This window comes from Lolium rigidum, chromosome 1, assembly GCF_022539505.1.
Source record: "Lolium rigidum isolate FL_2022 chromosome 1, APGP_CSIRO_Lrig_0.1, whole genome shotgun sequence".
Lineage (NCBI taxonomy): Eukaryota > Viridiplantae > Streptophyta > Magnoliopsida > Poales > Poaceae > Lolium > Lolium rigidum.
In genome coordinates this window covers 72,724,086-72,739,528 of record NC_061508.1, presented here as the reverse complement: position 1 = coordinate 72,739,528, position 15,443 = coordinate 72,724,086, and the positions used below count along the sequence as shown (strand labels likewise).

General features: G+C 40.7%; 1 protein-coding gene across 1 annotated transcript; it reads left to right on the top strand.

Annotated features, from left to right (window-relative positions):
- The first annotated feature begins 376 nt into the window (after positions 1-376).
- On the top strand, positions 377-15,140 carry LOC124647248 (importin-9). The gene is made up of 34 exons (XM_047187218.1): positions 377-391; positions 774-936; positions 1,022-1,083; positions 1,223-1,315; positions 1,731-1,902; positions 2,305-2,420; positions 2,508-2,594; positions 2,670-2,786; positions 2,870-2,933; positions 3,038-3,180; positions 3,307-3,354; positions 3,426-3,494; positions 3,586-3,661; positions 3,971-4,101; positions 4,408-4,467; positions 9,876-9,936; positions 10,008-10,072; positions 10,150-10,211; positions 10,292-10,415; positions 10,495-10,552; positions 10,667-10,779; positions 11,295-11,372; positions 11,463-11,525; positions 11,648-11,743; positions 11,850-11,959; positions 12,335-12,524; positions 13,405-13,519; positions 13,615-13,727; positions 13,809-13,886; positions 14,091-14,168; positions 14,237-14,365; positions 14,447-14,500; positions 14,592-14,672; positions 14,790-15,140. The coding sequence occupies exons 1-34, from the start codon at positions 377-379 to the stop codon at positions 14,838-14,840; spliced, it is 3,135 nt and encodes a 1,044-aa protein (XP_047043174.1). The 3' UTR covers positions 14,841-15,140.
- The last annotated feature ends 303 nt before the right edge of the window (positions 15,141-15,443 follow it).

Sequence of the window (15,443 nt, the reverse complement as noted above, 5' to 3'; positions counted from 1 at the left end):
GGGATGAAGTCGATCTTGTAGATGGAGATGGTGGTGATGATGTTGCTGATGGAGATTTTGATGGAGATGCCTCCTCCCAAGCCAAGGAGGAGTGGGGATGTTGATGGCGTCGATTTCCCCTTCACCGGGGCACCAGTGCAGGCAAGATCTGCCCTCCCCTGGAGTAGGAGAGGAATTTCGCCTCCGCCGCCGCCTCAATAAATCTCGGGAAAAGTATGGCTTCTGTTTTTAGGCGAAACGGAGCTTCTGGTATAAGGGGGGGGACCGAGGCGACGCTCGAGGGGCGAACGAGCCTAGGTGGCATGCCCTATCTGTTTGGGCGCGCCACCTGGTGCCGTTCGCACCTCGTGGCCCCTCTCACGTGGTTCATTTGGTCATGCCGTTTCTTCGGGTGAAAAACTAATCAGGTAATTTTTCCTTAATTTTTAGCGATCTAGAAAGTCCTGAAACAAATAAAATACGAAAATATTGATCCGTTTATGTCGGGCCGTTGGGCTGGGTCTTGGTGTCCCCTATCTGCGTTTGTTTGCTAGGAGTGAGCCCAGCCCGCCATCGGCACACGAAACAGGCTCCGAACAAAGTCCCAAGCATTCCTTCCCTTCTCCTCTCTTCCCGGCCGCCACCACCCACCCCTGTTTCTGCCTCTCGTATAAAAACCCTAGCTTGCAGCACAAAACCCCCGAATCCGCCCACCATTTCCGCCCGCGCGATCCCGTTCAAACCAATTTCGATCCCGCGGGCGAAACCATCCCGCCCACCCAGCCCTAACCTAGCCCAAGTCGTCGTCGGCGGCCGCCGGTCAATTGATCGCAATGGCGGCGGCGGCGGACGGGGACCAGCGGTGGCTGGTGGAGTGCCTGACGGCCACGCTCGACACCGCCCGCGACGTCCGCGCCTTCGCCGAGGAGTCGCTCCGCCAGGCCTCCCTCCAGCCAGGTTCGTCTGTCGCCTCCCCATAACTCACCAATCCCCTGCTGCCAGCTAACAAGTTCCTGGTTTCTTGCTACAATCTTTTGCTCAGGATACGGAGCTGCCCTCACAAAGGTCACAATCAACAAGGAGATCCCTTTTGGGCTACGTCAGATATCCTCACAGTTGCTCATTTCTGATTTTTTTTATAAATCACAACTATGTTTTGCACACTGTATTTTTGTCAGACTTGGCTTTACATGCTGAACAGTCCTTCTGTTGTTTGGTTTGTTGGTCCTTCACTCCCTAGCACCTTGCTGCTGTCTTGTTAAAACAGTTCATCAAGCATCACTGGGAGGAACAAGAAGAGAATTTCGTGCCTCCTGTTGTTTCTGCCTCAGAAAAGGTACTCAGGGAGAGGGACCATCTCCCCGCCGCCCCCTTTTTTTTGTTGAATGCCATGAATTAAGACTCAGGCCATAAAAGACTCCTGATGTCCTCGGTGCTTATGTGGCTTGTTGAGAGAAACAGAAATGACTGCCATTTTGTTCTCACCTCACAAAACCGTCATGCTTAGAAAATAAACAGTATAAACTCGTGAGAATGAGGTTTGGTCTCGACATCAGCAGACTAGATAATTGCTCAATGTGCGTGTTGTCTAAATAGATCACCATATGAAATATGGTAGCAGATCCTCTACTACTGTTATCAAGACCAAACTCTGCTAAAATTCACAAGAAAACAAAATGATTAGTGTGCAAATTTATATTGTTGTCGATTTTTTATCGTATTACATTGTTCTCACTCATATTCCTCATCAGGTTGTTATACGTCAACTCCTTCTTACCTCACTTGATGATTCTAACGGGAAAATACGCACTGCTATTGGCATGGCTGTAGCAGCTATTGGGCAGAATGATTGGCCAGAAGACTGGCCCGAGTTACTGTCCTTTCTCTTAAAGTTAATTGGTGATCAAAGCAATGGGAATGGAGGTATATAACTATTTTGTTGCTTCCCAGTATTTTCAAATCAGGCTATTCAGGCTTTGTTTGCAAGCCTTGAACTTAAACTTGGAGCTCCCAGCTTTCAACCGGTTCTCCTATTGCAAAATAAGTTCTTTTAATAGCTAGCATCTATGAGAAGCTTGTACATGCTTCTTAATAAAAAAAAAGGGACCTAGGATTCTTGGGAAAACAGGGTATTCCACACTGTCAGAAAGTGGTACCTTGTTCGGAATGTTAGTACCACATAGCCTAATCTGCATTTCTTCTTCTTTGGATGCTCATATAGCCCAATTTTTTTTTATAGAAACATGACGAAGACTGTTATTTCGATCTTTTAATGTTTTTTTAGTTATCTTTCTCCTGAAAGAAGTGGTCTACATTTTCTGGCAGTTCGTGGAGCATTAAGATGCCTAGCTCTTCTATCAGATGATTTAGATGATGAATGCATTCCAAAATTAGTGCCAGAGCTATTCCCATCATTGTACATAATAATATCATCTCCGCACGTAAGTTTGTGTTACTGTTTACTCCTTTTGCTTTACTAAATAATTATGGAGATAACGCAATATGTTCTTACCCGTTCTGAAAAACAGCTGTATGAAAATTCTCTTCGTGCAAAAGCTGTTGGAATAGTCCATTCATGTATTTCCATGCTTGGATCAATGAGTGGTGTTTATAAGGTAGTTGTCTTGTTTGTGCTGTATTATTCTGCTGTGTCTTCATATTAAACCAACTGAGGTGATTTTCTGCTGCAGAGAGAGACACTCAGTTTGATGACTTCAATGCTTGATCCACTTATGGAGCAATTCTCTATAATTTTAAATTCACCGGTGTTGTCCCAAAATCCTGATGACTGGAGTATGCAGTTTGAGGTATACATCGTATAATCTGTGTTGTAGGATCAAATGCATGCATTCTTCATTGTTGTTGAAGCCTATGCTTGTCTGTTGATCAGGTGCTTAAGTGTTTACTCCAGCTTATCCAGAACTTTCCTAGACTACCTGAAGCCAAAATTTCTGGCAAGTCTCATACATTATATTGTAAACTGGAATTCCACGTCAGGTGGATAAATTAAATTGCTCTTGGTCTTTTGCCTTTCTAATAATGTGTCTATTTTACACAGCTATTCTTGCGCCGTTGTGGCAGACCTTTGTTTCATCCTTCAAGGTCTATCACCTGTCAGCCATTCAAGCTTCAGAGGATGTTGATTCTGTTGGCTACGATTCTGATGGGAGTGAAAGAAGTATTGAATCCTTTGGGATCCAGGTAATTTCATGCATTCTGTTTTTTTTTTACTGTTCCATTGCTACATTTGTTCTATTTATTGTTCTCTTTTGTTGTACTGCAGTCCATTGCTTTCGTATCTTTTACCCTCGTTCTCTTATTTTCCAGTTATTTGAGCTATGGACAACTATCGTGGGAAATTCTCTGTTAGCAAAGGTATGCCTTTTTACTAGCGACTATACATTTTCTGCCTTTTTTGGTAACAATTTTTTTTGCTATCACACTAGGTCATTGCAGGAAGCATTAAAGAGTTGGCGTACTACACTATATCCTTTCAACAGATAACTGAAGAACAGGTACATGAACTGGTTATTACGTAGCCAAATCATTTGCCTGTTAGGTTTTTGCTAGGAAATTCTTATGCATCTGTTTATTTTGTTATTCTAGGTACAAAACTGGTCACGTGATGCTAACCAGTATGTTGCCGACGAGGATGATGTAACTTATAGCTGTCGTGTGTCTGGTATGAGCTTCTGTTTTGCTTCTTTGCTAACCCTGTTCAGTCTATACTGTTGGTGAAATATTACCATCCTATTTTGAAAATATGCAGAAGTACAATTAATCATAAATAAAAATCTTGGTACTCTAGTCATGCATATATTAGATAATCCAACATTGAAATTTAGACTCAAAATATCTTTGCTTGCCCCCCTCTTTGGAGCTTTGTTTGCAGCTTAAACAACCATACTCATTGGAAAAGACAGTTTGAAATTTTCTTCCTAAAGGAATTTGTCGGACACACCATGTTTTCCTCATATCTTCATTGTTTCAGGATCTCTTTTGCTGGAAGAGATAGTCACTGCCTACGAGGATTATGGAATTGACTCAATTCTGGAAGCTTCACAGATTTGTTTTCGTGAATCATGTGAATTAAGACAAGCAGGTTCTGCCGACTGGTGGAGGGTGAGTTGTTTGCTTTAGACAAAGTTGTAAAGGAAATCAACCCTCGATATTTTGTCTTTATCAAGTTTTACTCTTGCTTTATGTTCCTAAGTACCTTTTTGGTGACATGCCATGAATTTAAACTAAAGCTACTTTGGTATGCCTTGTTTGAACTACAGAAATGTTCAAAGTTGCTGCCTTTAAGTCTGTATTGTTTATAGTAGTTTGTAATATTTAAATTTTTGTCTAGTTTATTGTTAGATTTACCCCCAAATATTGTACTTGATCCTATCGTTGACCCTATCTAACACAGTATTTTCTTGCCAGCTGCATGAAGCATCACTTTTTGCTCTAGGTTCACTTTCAGAACATCTATGTGAAGCACAGGTTGGTTTAATTTTTGTTGTTGTGCTGAATAGTTCCAAGCTCACTGATTCCTGTTGGCAGACTTGCACCTTAGATCCCTCCATTTGGCATTAAGAAAAGCCAGGTGCTTTATTTTGATAGGTATTAGTATTCCATGCCACTTAAGTACCTCAGATCTTAGAATTGAACACTTACATTGGTAGGGATAATGTGTCATTTTTAGCCTGCCACTTTATATTGCCTATAATGTTATGTTCTGGCTCCAGAACTCCACACATAACTGCAACATCGAAATTTTCACTTGTTGACACCAAGTAATTACTCGCTTTAGATACACTTTAAAGAGTGGAAAGTGGTGACATGAGTTTTCTGTAGTAGCGAGGGAAGTGGCTCATAGTGGCTAAACTTTTGGAGTACGGAATACCTTCACTTTTTTTTTGTGAACAGAAGTCGATGTATGTTATATTGCCTCACATAGAGTCCTGGGCTCCCCACTGGTGTATCTAATGAGACAGCGAGACACATGACCTATCTTTTGATACACTAAAGGAAGGACCTGATTGCAAGTTTCTAACATCTGTGCATAGTAGATAGAAGCTTATAATAATGATAGGACGTTGCTACAGGGTGCGCGGTTACCAGGTAGTCATATGCGGTGCCCCCCCCTGTCCGAACCAGGTAGTTTCCCGAAATAGCAAGTGGGCCAAAAGGTGAAAGTGAGAGCTAACCGAAAATAGAAAGCATCCTTTCCTCCTGTGACACACCCATCCACGCGCGGGAAGACCAGTTCCAATTGACAGATGTAACAAAAGGAGATGAAACCTCCATGGCTTGAGCAATCTCGGTAGAAAAGTTACAGGCAAATAAAAAACAAATAGAGAATAAATAGGGGGGGGGGGGGGGCAGGATCTTCAACCACCGAAGAAGCTATGAAAGTTACAGCCAAATTCCTGCGCCTCCAGTGTATATTACATGAACATCACAAATCTAACTTCGGGGCTGCTGATGCATCATGATTTTCTACCCCCCAACTTTCTGCCATGCATGTATAAAAGTGGACTCCAACAGTAATAACAAGAAAAAGGAAAATAGTTGTGCACGACTTAATCTGCATTGTGGGATGTATCTTCTTGCAGTAGAATCCAACTTCGGTAGCTTGCAAGAACCAAAGTACTGACCGCACCTCAACCTAGGTGAAAATGTACTAGAGGCAATCTGCACCAACGGAAACCTGAGAGCAAGGACAGCGTGTACAGTTTCTCTTCCAGGAAGCTTGAATCTTAGGTTGCCGCGAGTCCTTCATGTTCTGAAATTAGTCTTCATGATCTGCAAGAAATAAAATCATGCAATAAAATTAGTAGCTGTTTATTGGTTGTACAAAATAAAAAGAAAAAAGCATGTCAGGAAGTAAAAAATTGCAGACATGAAGACAAGTACACAGTGAAACAAACTTCTGCAACTGTTTCTATGTGTTCACAGATATGGATTTCCGATTTCCTGACGCAGGTACTGATCTAAACACTCCAGATGGACTCATGCCCTTGCACCACCTAAAAAGCTTCATGGGAGATGATCGATTGAAAAGATGTATCTGACATAAACCATGCAAAGATGAACATCGGTCCAGCCTTGGCACTTTTAGGTATGCATGAGGGTTTCTGCAGAACAAAACGGTGAAAATGTCACTAGAACAACGAAATATATCATGGCGCCCTGTGATACACACAAACAAATCAAAATATAAAGACAGCACTCATACCATGATCAAAATATGTTTGACAGAACTGTCTGAAAATGAGCACTCCTGCAAAAACATGAACAAACGATAAAAATGGAGGTTAATTTGGCCTCATAATTTATATTCTAGCAGATGTTACACTAACTGCATATGATCAGGAAGTATTTATAGACAGAAATTTACATCATACCATCATACAAAAATACTCCATTACATGATTATGATTTAAAAACTGCAAGTATTTTAAAATATGCATCCTATGCATATCCTTGTTCATCGCCAACATATCACAAATGTACTTACACAAGAAGAATAGAGGTTTACATTCTATCATGGCAGGTGTTAAACTAACTCCATATGATCAGCAAGTATTTGTAGCCAGAAATTTACATCCTATGATTAAAGAAAAGCTATCCCGAACTACATAATTATTAGTAAAAAGCAACAAAAGTTAAAAATACATCCTATCGTAGGGAGAAACACTAATTATGTATGATCAGGATGTATTTGTTAACAAAAAATACATCCTATGATTATACAAACAAAGACCTAAATGTCAGAGTCTTGGAAGATGCAGATGTGTAAGATTTGACGAACAAGCAAGATCAACAAAATGCAGAACATGACGAAGTAGCTACGGCGACAGTGGAACATTATGGTGGCAACTCAGCTCCATTTACAAATACCGAGGTTGAAACATGGAATGCAATTTCAAGTGAAGAATCTCGCGGAAGATGAAGTTTAGTCATCTCCTAGCATCGAGCCAACTATTGAGAAACCCTACCAAGGCATGATCTTTGAAAGTTGGGAGGATGCGAAATTGCATTGCAACAGATGTACTAAGCATGTTGGTTTTTCGATAAAGTCTGGTACCTCCAGGAATTCCGTTGTCGACAAGGAGAGAGATAAATGTCTATTTGGTTGCAACGGAAGTGGTAAAAATGCTAACATTAATAGACTGGAAGTTCCAAAACTCTAAGTTGTGTATGTGGGTGAAATTTACATCTAGGAAGAACATAATTACAGGATGCCGCTTGTTTTCTGCATTAACACCTATACAAACTCGTGATCACATAACTAGAGGAAATAACTCAACAATAAAATGCATCCTGGCATACAAAAAAACATGATCCATTAAGGAAAAAATAACCATAATAATACATCTTGCTTATACACATGGAAAATCAGTAAACCACAAAACATAATTATGTCTGAAACCTACAACTGAAAAACATACATCCTCGTCATATAAAGTTACATGTAATAGTATCATTTCATGGATTAGTTACGTCTGTCAACACTTACAAAAAAATACATGCTATGCTGACGAAAATGTTACGTCCAAATGAAAAGGATGTATTTATTATCCAATTTTTACATCCTATGATTATACAAAAAAATAAAGAGCTACGATCAAAACCAACAAAAGCACATCGAAAGATACATCTTGTGAGTACAATATTAGGGAACATGATGTATTTATTATATAACTTTTACATCCTGTACTATTCATTAAACCCAAAAAAAACTTAGTTACAAACAGAAACCACCAAAACAAGAGAAAACATACATCATATGTGTACAATATTAGGGAACAGGAAGTATTATTATCTAGCTATTACATGATGTAATGTACATTAACCCCCCCCCCCCCCCCCCCCCATCCCCACTGCATAATTGTGATCAAGAAATTACAGTGTAAAAAACATAAATCCTAAGTTCATAAATATTACATACAATATGCAAGACTTATGTGTTAGTTCCATCCAAAATAATAGTTTCTACTTCCTGTAGTTTGGACAGACAAATTCAAAACAACCATAACGTGAAACTCCACACAATGAATTGCATCGTGCAAATTCTAATACAAGGATCCCATGTATGTAACTGTTGACCCAAACTACATGCGCTACTGCATAATGAGCCTCTTGACTATTCCAAGCAGATTTGGCTGCTCTAGTTAATGGTGACATGAACCCTAAAAGAACCACCATGAGACGAGAAACACCTTGAGCACCTTTACCAGCACCGCACGACCCTCAGACCAGCACCACCATGACCAGTTGAAGGCTAGACCAACACCACCGAGAATAAAACTGGAGGTAAAGTCCAACCCGCATCGAGCAAACATGCCAGCCAAGCAGCAACAATGGCAAAAATAAGCAAGTTCAAAGCCCTTACCAGATTAAGTTTAGGTTCAAATCGTGGAACCAATGTACTAGTAGTCCACAGCAAAACTCACGCCTCCGGCGATGAAACAACGGCAATGCCATCCATCACAAGCGTCCTTCTCGCTTTAAGCTGCTGGCAAGTCGTCGAATTAGTTCAAGCGCTTAGCGCATGGGCATGGCCTTGTAGGTCAGTGCCGCAACGACATTAGCGACGTGAGCGGAGAGCGGAGAAACGGCATGCCGACAGCGAACGGGGCAGCGTAACAAGTTCAGCACGACAGCGAGAGCGCTTGCCACACCAGTGCAGACACATCGGCAAGGTCAGGCTACTTGGCGAGTTTGTTGGTCGTCACGATGTTGGCAATCTCGGTGAGTCGACCGCTATGAGGGGGAGCTTGCTGAACAACACCTCGACGCCCTTGCCCGGTTGAACGCCTGATGTCCTTCATCTGGTGTAACAGCGGAACCATCGATCCCAAACTGTTCAAAACCAGTCGAATGCGGGCTGAGTTGGGATTGCACTGGACACTTGCTCGACGAGCATGTGGGCTTACTACGAAGCTAATGTTCATGTAACATATGCCTCACAAAGTTAATTTGACCACCAAATTTAGATTCATGGATAATAAAAAATACAACACGTAGCAACAGCCTCGAGCTGCAAGTATGTAACAAATCCTACTCGAGTACTATCAGATGCTAATGTGCATGTAACAAACTACAAACGGCAGAGAACCCATGCTACCCAACAAATCTGGACCAACATATCATCTGCAAAACAAATCACACATCCGGGAGCAGCTGTGGAGCGTTCCATCACCATTAAGCGAAACCAAAAATAAAAATCAGCGCAGCTCAGATCTCAAAATCGCCAGAGCAAAACTACGAAGCAACTACCATGGTGGGAATCGATTAGTGTGCTCACCTCACAAAATTGAGAAACAGAGGACGGCAGGTGTTGATGTAGAACCTCCCCGACAATGATCTTCGACGGTATTCTCCTCTCAGCCCGGTCGAATCGGACGCATCGACACTCGGCGCACTAGAAGATGGCCCCTGATGCGCCTCGTCGATGCAGCACCACCGATCGCTACGAACAACGAACGCAGACCACCACCGGCCGCTTGATTCGTCTTTCCGCCGGACCGCTTGCCGCCGACGAGGGAGAATCGACGGAGTTGAGGTGGGATGGACGAGAGCTCAAGGTGAAGGAAGGAGAGGGGAATACGAGACCCAGGCCAGGATTGTTTTGTCGGAACGCGCCACTACACGAGGGAAGGCAAAGACCACGCGATCCAGATCGGACAGAGCAGACAGGGGAGCACTCTGTAAGACGAGACGGTGCCCACGCAATTATTAGATTTTGGGATAATGATATACCTAATCTGAGAGTGCCTTATTTCTCCAAAGTGCAAAGCAGATGCCCTCAGATGCAATAAAGTTATTTGCCGTTTTAAGTTATTAAAGTCGGTCTAGCATTTGTGAGTGTCTTATTCATCATGTGCTTTCTGATTTAATAGGATTGTGGTTACAATGTGCGAGATTTACTCGAGAAGATGGTAATTGACATTATGGGGACAGGTATATTTCATCACCAGTGTTTTTAACTTCGTAAATCTCCCTGTGTTATTTACTAGTCTTGTGGTTTTTAGGAGTGCAGCAGTACCCGTTTCTTCATGCGCGTGCATTCTCCGTTGTGGCTAAGTTCTCTTCACTGGTGAACTTCCTTACCTTCACTTTTCTTGTATGTATTGCTATATGCTCAGCAAGCTGATTTGGGAGAAAACATGTCAGATAAGTAAGGGGATCTGTGAGCAATATCTATGCAATGCTGCCCAGGCGATCGCCTCTGATGTGTAAGACCATGAATTCACTTGTTGTACAATCCCGGACAAAATGAAGAGTTGTATTTATCTGTGAGATACTTGTTTGCCAGGCCACCCCCAGTTAAAGTAGGCGCCTGTAGGGCACTGGCCCAACTTTTGCCGGAATCTACTCAGAGTTCAGTTCAGCAAAACATTATGGGCATACTCTCATCTCTTGTGGATCTTCTGAGGCAGGTAATTTTGTATATAAAATTGTAAATCTAACCTGCCTTAGCTTTTCGAAGGAAATGAATACATGGAGGTTTTATGACAGGCATCTGAGGAGACACTGCATCTTGTTCTAGAAACACTCCAATCAGCCATTAAATCTGGTCTGTCAGTGACTCAGCTTGCTTGTCAATGCATCTTGTAGCAAAATATGTGTATAATTTATTAATACTTTTTCCCCTTAAGATTGATGATGATGTTTTCCACTTGATATGTAGGCGGTGAACAATCAACATCAATTGAACCAGTTATCTCTCCTATCATACTAGATGTTTGGGCCCAAAACATCGCTGACCCATTCATTAGTATCGACGCTGTAGAAGTATTAGAGGTAATTTATTATCAGAAGTTGGTGGTTCTCTTAAATATGTTTCATTTCTCGTATTCATGCAAATGTGATTATAGTTCATGATTAAATGACCCTGCTTCATATATTGACCACATGATAATCGATGTACACCACAAAACCTTTGAAATTTGACTGCTGCAGTTTGCCACTGAAATTCGCCTGGCAGATGTTATGTTTTCCTGGAAATTGGAAGTATCACGTCCAAATATGTTTAAGATTGGGAATTCAGCAAATCAGATCTGTTGGATGAATGATTTTTTTGCTACTCACGTTTCTCCTAAATTTTTAATTAACTTTGATAGCTGATGAGTATGCAATTGTTGCGTATCTGCTCTGTATTGTTTTTCTTTATCATGGCTTGTTTTTGTTTCTTTAGTTAATTCACAGGAGCTTTGTCTGTGCATCTCTTATTATTTGTTGGAGGACATTTGTTACGATCTTTTTGGTTATTGCGCTCCTTATTTGCAGCCTACTTAACAGGATCCCTTAGTTTTTAGGCCATCAAGAATGCTCCTGGATGCTTACAACCGCTTGTATCTCGGATTCTTCCAACGATTGGGTCCATTTTATCAAAAGTAAGATGCTAAAACCAGTTTTATGTCATTATCATGGTTATTCTGTATTTGCCTGCTCTATGCAAGCCTTATTTGTTGTTCATTTGCTAGTCCAAGATCCAGCCAGATGGACTTGTTGCAGGTTCGCTAGACCTCCTGGCGATGATACTGAAAGTATGCCTTCATTTCCTAAGTTCTATGAATTTCAAGGCAAATAGTATTTCTGAAAATGACGTATAACTTGTATTTTCATTGACTTGCCAATGCTAATCTTAATGCTGCCGTGTACATGTCAGAATGCCCCAGCTGCTGTCGTTAAGGCAGTATTTGACACATGCTTTACATTTATCATTCAAATTACGCTTGAAAGCGATGACCATGGAGAGATGCAGGTAAATGCTTAACTTTTGATTTTAACGATTCACGTGTAGTGGACCTATTTTGCATGGATGTATTATGTGTATACATCATTAATATGCTGATCTATGGCCAAATCAGAATGCGACAGAATGTTTGGCAGCATTTATATCAGGTGGCCGGCAGGAGTTGCTTGCTTGGGGTGGCGAACCAGGAAGTACATTGAAGATGCTACTTAGTGCAGCTTCAAGGTAACTCAAGATTGTGTATATCTAACTTAGCGTTGCTCTTACTTTTCACACTTACACGATATGGAAGAAAACAGATTGCATATTTCTTAATTTATTGCAAAAACTTCACCAACGATCTAGATGAATTTGTAGAAAGTGAACACCGCACCATTAGTCTTCTAGCTAGGAGCTGATGTTTGCTTCCCAAACTAAACATATTTCTGTAGCCGACTCAGAAAATCCTAGTAAACTGCTTCTTGCACATCTTCTATGCCAGTACATCGTTTAGATACACTATCTCTTTGATGAACCAATCTACATTTTGTTCAACTGTTTAATTGTTTGTTTCGTTTTTAGCTGAATGCTTATATCATGGTTCTTTCATCGTCTTCACAGGCTTTTAGATCCAGAGTTAGAAAGTTCAGTATCGCTCTTTGTTGGGAGTTACATTCTACAACTTATTTTGCATCTACCTTCGCACCTATCTCCCCACATTCCAGAGCTCATTGCTGCTATTGTGAGACGTATGCAATCAAGTGACATTGCAGGATTGAAGAGCTCTCTTGTTGTTATAATAGCCAGATTAGTGAGTTGCATCTCTCTCTCTCTCGCTCTGTGTGTGTGTGTTTGTGTGGCGGTCTAACATGATTAATTTAACTTTTGTTTGTTTTACTGCCCTCTTTTCCTCCTTGATTAGTCTCGATTTAGGCTTGGTGTATGTAATATGTTGGTTTTTATGCTATCTTAAATGGAAAAAAATTCTAGGTATTTCTTTGGATACTCCATCATTTGGTTGTAACACCTTAAAAGTTGCCATTTCTTGGCTACTTCACTTTTTATGATTTTCTATGTATGCCATTGCACCTCTTTAGGGTAACATGCCATTTATGTTTCACATAGGAGTCGATGATATGGATGCATAGTGGTCTTCCATTGTTTGTTGTGTACCATCATGTTTTTGAAAGAATATTTTTAAATTTGTGCCATCATGGGTTACACTGCCTCCAAAAAGGATTTAACCCCATTATCACTGGAAATCCACTTCGCCTCATAGGTGTAGGTGGACCCATTGACCAAAAAACATATTTTGAAATGTATAAAAATTCCAAAACATGGATATACATTGGGACATTTTATGCTTGAACACCAAGCTTCGCAACATTTTTTGTGGCCTGTGTAAAAAGACAATCTTCGGTGCTCCAAAATAATTTTTCACGAGACATTTTGTTGTATTTTTTACACAGGCCACACAAAATGTTTCTGTTCCACGAAACTGTGTGTGAACTTAGAATGTCTGAATGTACACAGGATTTTTTTTCCGAGAAAACGCAAAGGACTCTTTGCTTTTCATTTCATTTCATTGAAAATATAGAAATTGTTACACGCCTCCTAGGAGGTACATTACAGAAATGTATTTAAAATGCATTATCCATAATAGGTGCATCAACATGTTCTAACTGCTGCAGGTACATCTAAGTGCACCAAATGTTGATCAGTTTGTCAACCTTTTACTTGCAATTCCTGCCGAGGGCTATGGAAATTCATTAGCTTATATAATGTCAGAATGGTCACAACTACAAGGCAAGTGCTTATGCAACATAATATTGTATGGTGAATAATTTATCTTTATGTTGGTTTCCCCTAATGAGAGGTTTCTTGGTAAATATATATTATAGGTGAAATTCAAGGAGCCTACCAGATAAAGGTAACAACTACAGCCTTAGCTTTTCTCATATGTACCCGTCATCCTGAGTTATCTAGGATTGAAGTCAATGGTCATCTTGTCAAGGTACTACCCCATTCTTAGTCTATTTGGTGCTCAGCAGTTCATACCTTATTGTACCATTAGTCTTACCCAGAAAAAAAACAGACTAGTGCAGGTATTACCACACGGTCAAAAGCCCGGGTAACTCCTGATCACTGGACCAAGATTCCTCTTCCATCTAAGGTAACCAATGATTTCACAATCATAGTTTGTCTCTCAGAAATTTTAGTTTTGAAGGAACATTAATGTGCAGATGCATAAATGAAAGGAATCTCTCACCAAGATCATATTTTCGTTGCTATTATTAAATGTTGGGTCAGACATCAAGCTGTGTTTTCGTTATCTCATAACACTTAATGTTAGCATCCCCGAATATGGATTATGCAGATCTTCTCACTGTTAGCGGACACTTTAACTGAAATCCAGGAACAAGTCGGCGATGATGCTGACAACGTTTGTGAAGAGGTTTCTGCTCATTCCCTCAGTTAAGATTGTAAACTAGAACGGTCTTCTTAGAGTCTTTATCTATACAGGATAGTGACTGGGAGGAGGTTCAGAATGGTGATGGGATTCCACATGATATGCTACATGCAGCATCAGTTCCTTCAAATGCTAATCCGTCAGTTGAGCACCTAAATGCAATGGCAAAAGTTTTTGATGAGGTATGCTAGTAATAGCTAATGCTCTTGCTGTGATACAATTTTGTCGTATTTATTTCTGTCTCTACTCCGATTGTACTATAGGATGAAGACGATAGTTACGATGATGATCTGGCAAAAACTGACTCTCTTAATGAGGTTTGCTTTCAGCCTTTCGCTGCAAAGTTCCATGTTTAAAACAAATCTGATGTTCACTCGATCAAGTAAATAAATTGCCTTTGCCTTGCAGGTGAAGTTGTTGGACTTTCTAACAAACACATTTGTCAACCTGTGGGAAAGTGATCGGCCACTTTTTGAGTATCTGTTGCAGGTGAGACGTCCTGGACTGTTAGTGTTTATAGAATGTGTCAAGATGTGTCCCCCACCTTCCTACTGCATCTCACTTTCACGGTTATATAGTAATGTTGAATTGGATTATCATGTGCAGGGCCTATCAAACCCACAAAAGGTTGCTGTAGAGAAGGTTTTGCGGAAGTGAAGCATCCACATGAGATTATTTATTGTTTATCGGGCTTTATGTTTCATCAAGTGATTGGTTAGGTTTCGATGCGTGCTGTAGGTTCATTGGTTCGGGGTGTTTGGATGAGCGGTATTCTTTTGTAAAATATTTGTTCTGTATTTGAGTGGTGTGAAGTTTTTATCAGTGTGCAAGAAGACTATCCGTTTATGCATTTGATGCATCAGATGGTGTGCTCTTTGTAATTTGTATCCATGTTCGGCCTGTGAACGAAAGGCAGGAAGATATTATTTGGGCCTATCAACCAGTTTCTTTTTTTCATGCCGATGAAGTTGCTTCAAGGCTTTCTAGTGTGGCAAAAGTTGTCTTTGGTCTGTAATCTGTCAGATTCGTTTTACATATTTGTAGCAGAGTCATTTTTTTTGTGTGCCTTGTCTCATTAACTGCGGGAAATGCTCAGGTATTTGCAGGCTTTACCTTTAGGTGAAAAACGACTATTTGCGTGGCATTATGGAAATCAAATGTTAGTTTCAGGTTCCAGTTTTCCTTTGAAACTGGACTAGGTTCAGATGTGTTGTGCTCCCTCTGTCCCGAAAAACATGTGTAGGTTTGCATCCTTTTTGG

Excerpts from the sequence above, each read along its gene's own strand:
- LOC124647248 (XM_047187218.1), top strand. Across the intron at positions 2,934-3,037 it reads ACCTGAAGCCAAAATTTCTG|CTATTCTTGCGCCGTTGTGG; the intron begins GCAAGTCTCATA and ends TATTTTACACAG. Across the intron at positions 10,780-11,294 it reads ACGCTGTAGAAGTATTAGAG|GCCATCAAGAATGCTCCTGG; the intron begins GTAATTTATTAT and ends CTTAGTTTTTAG.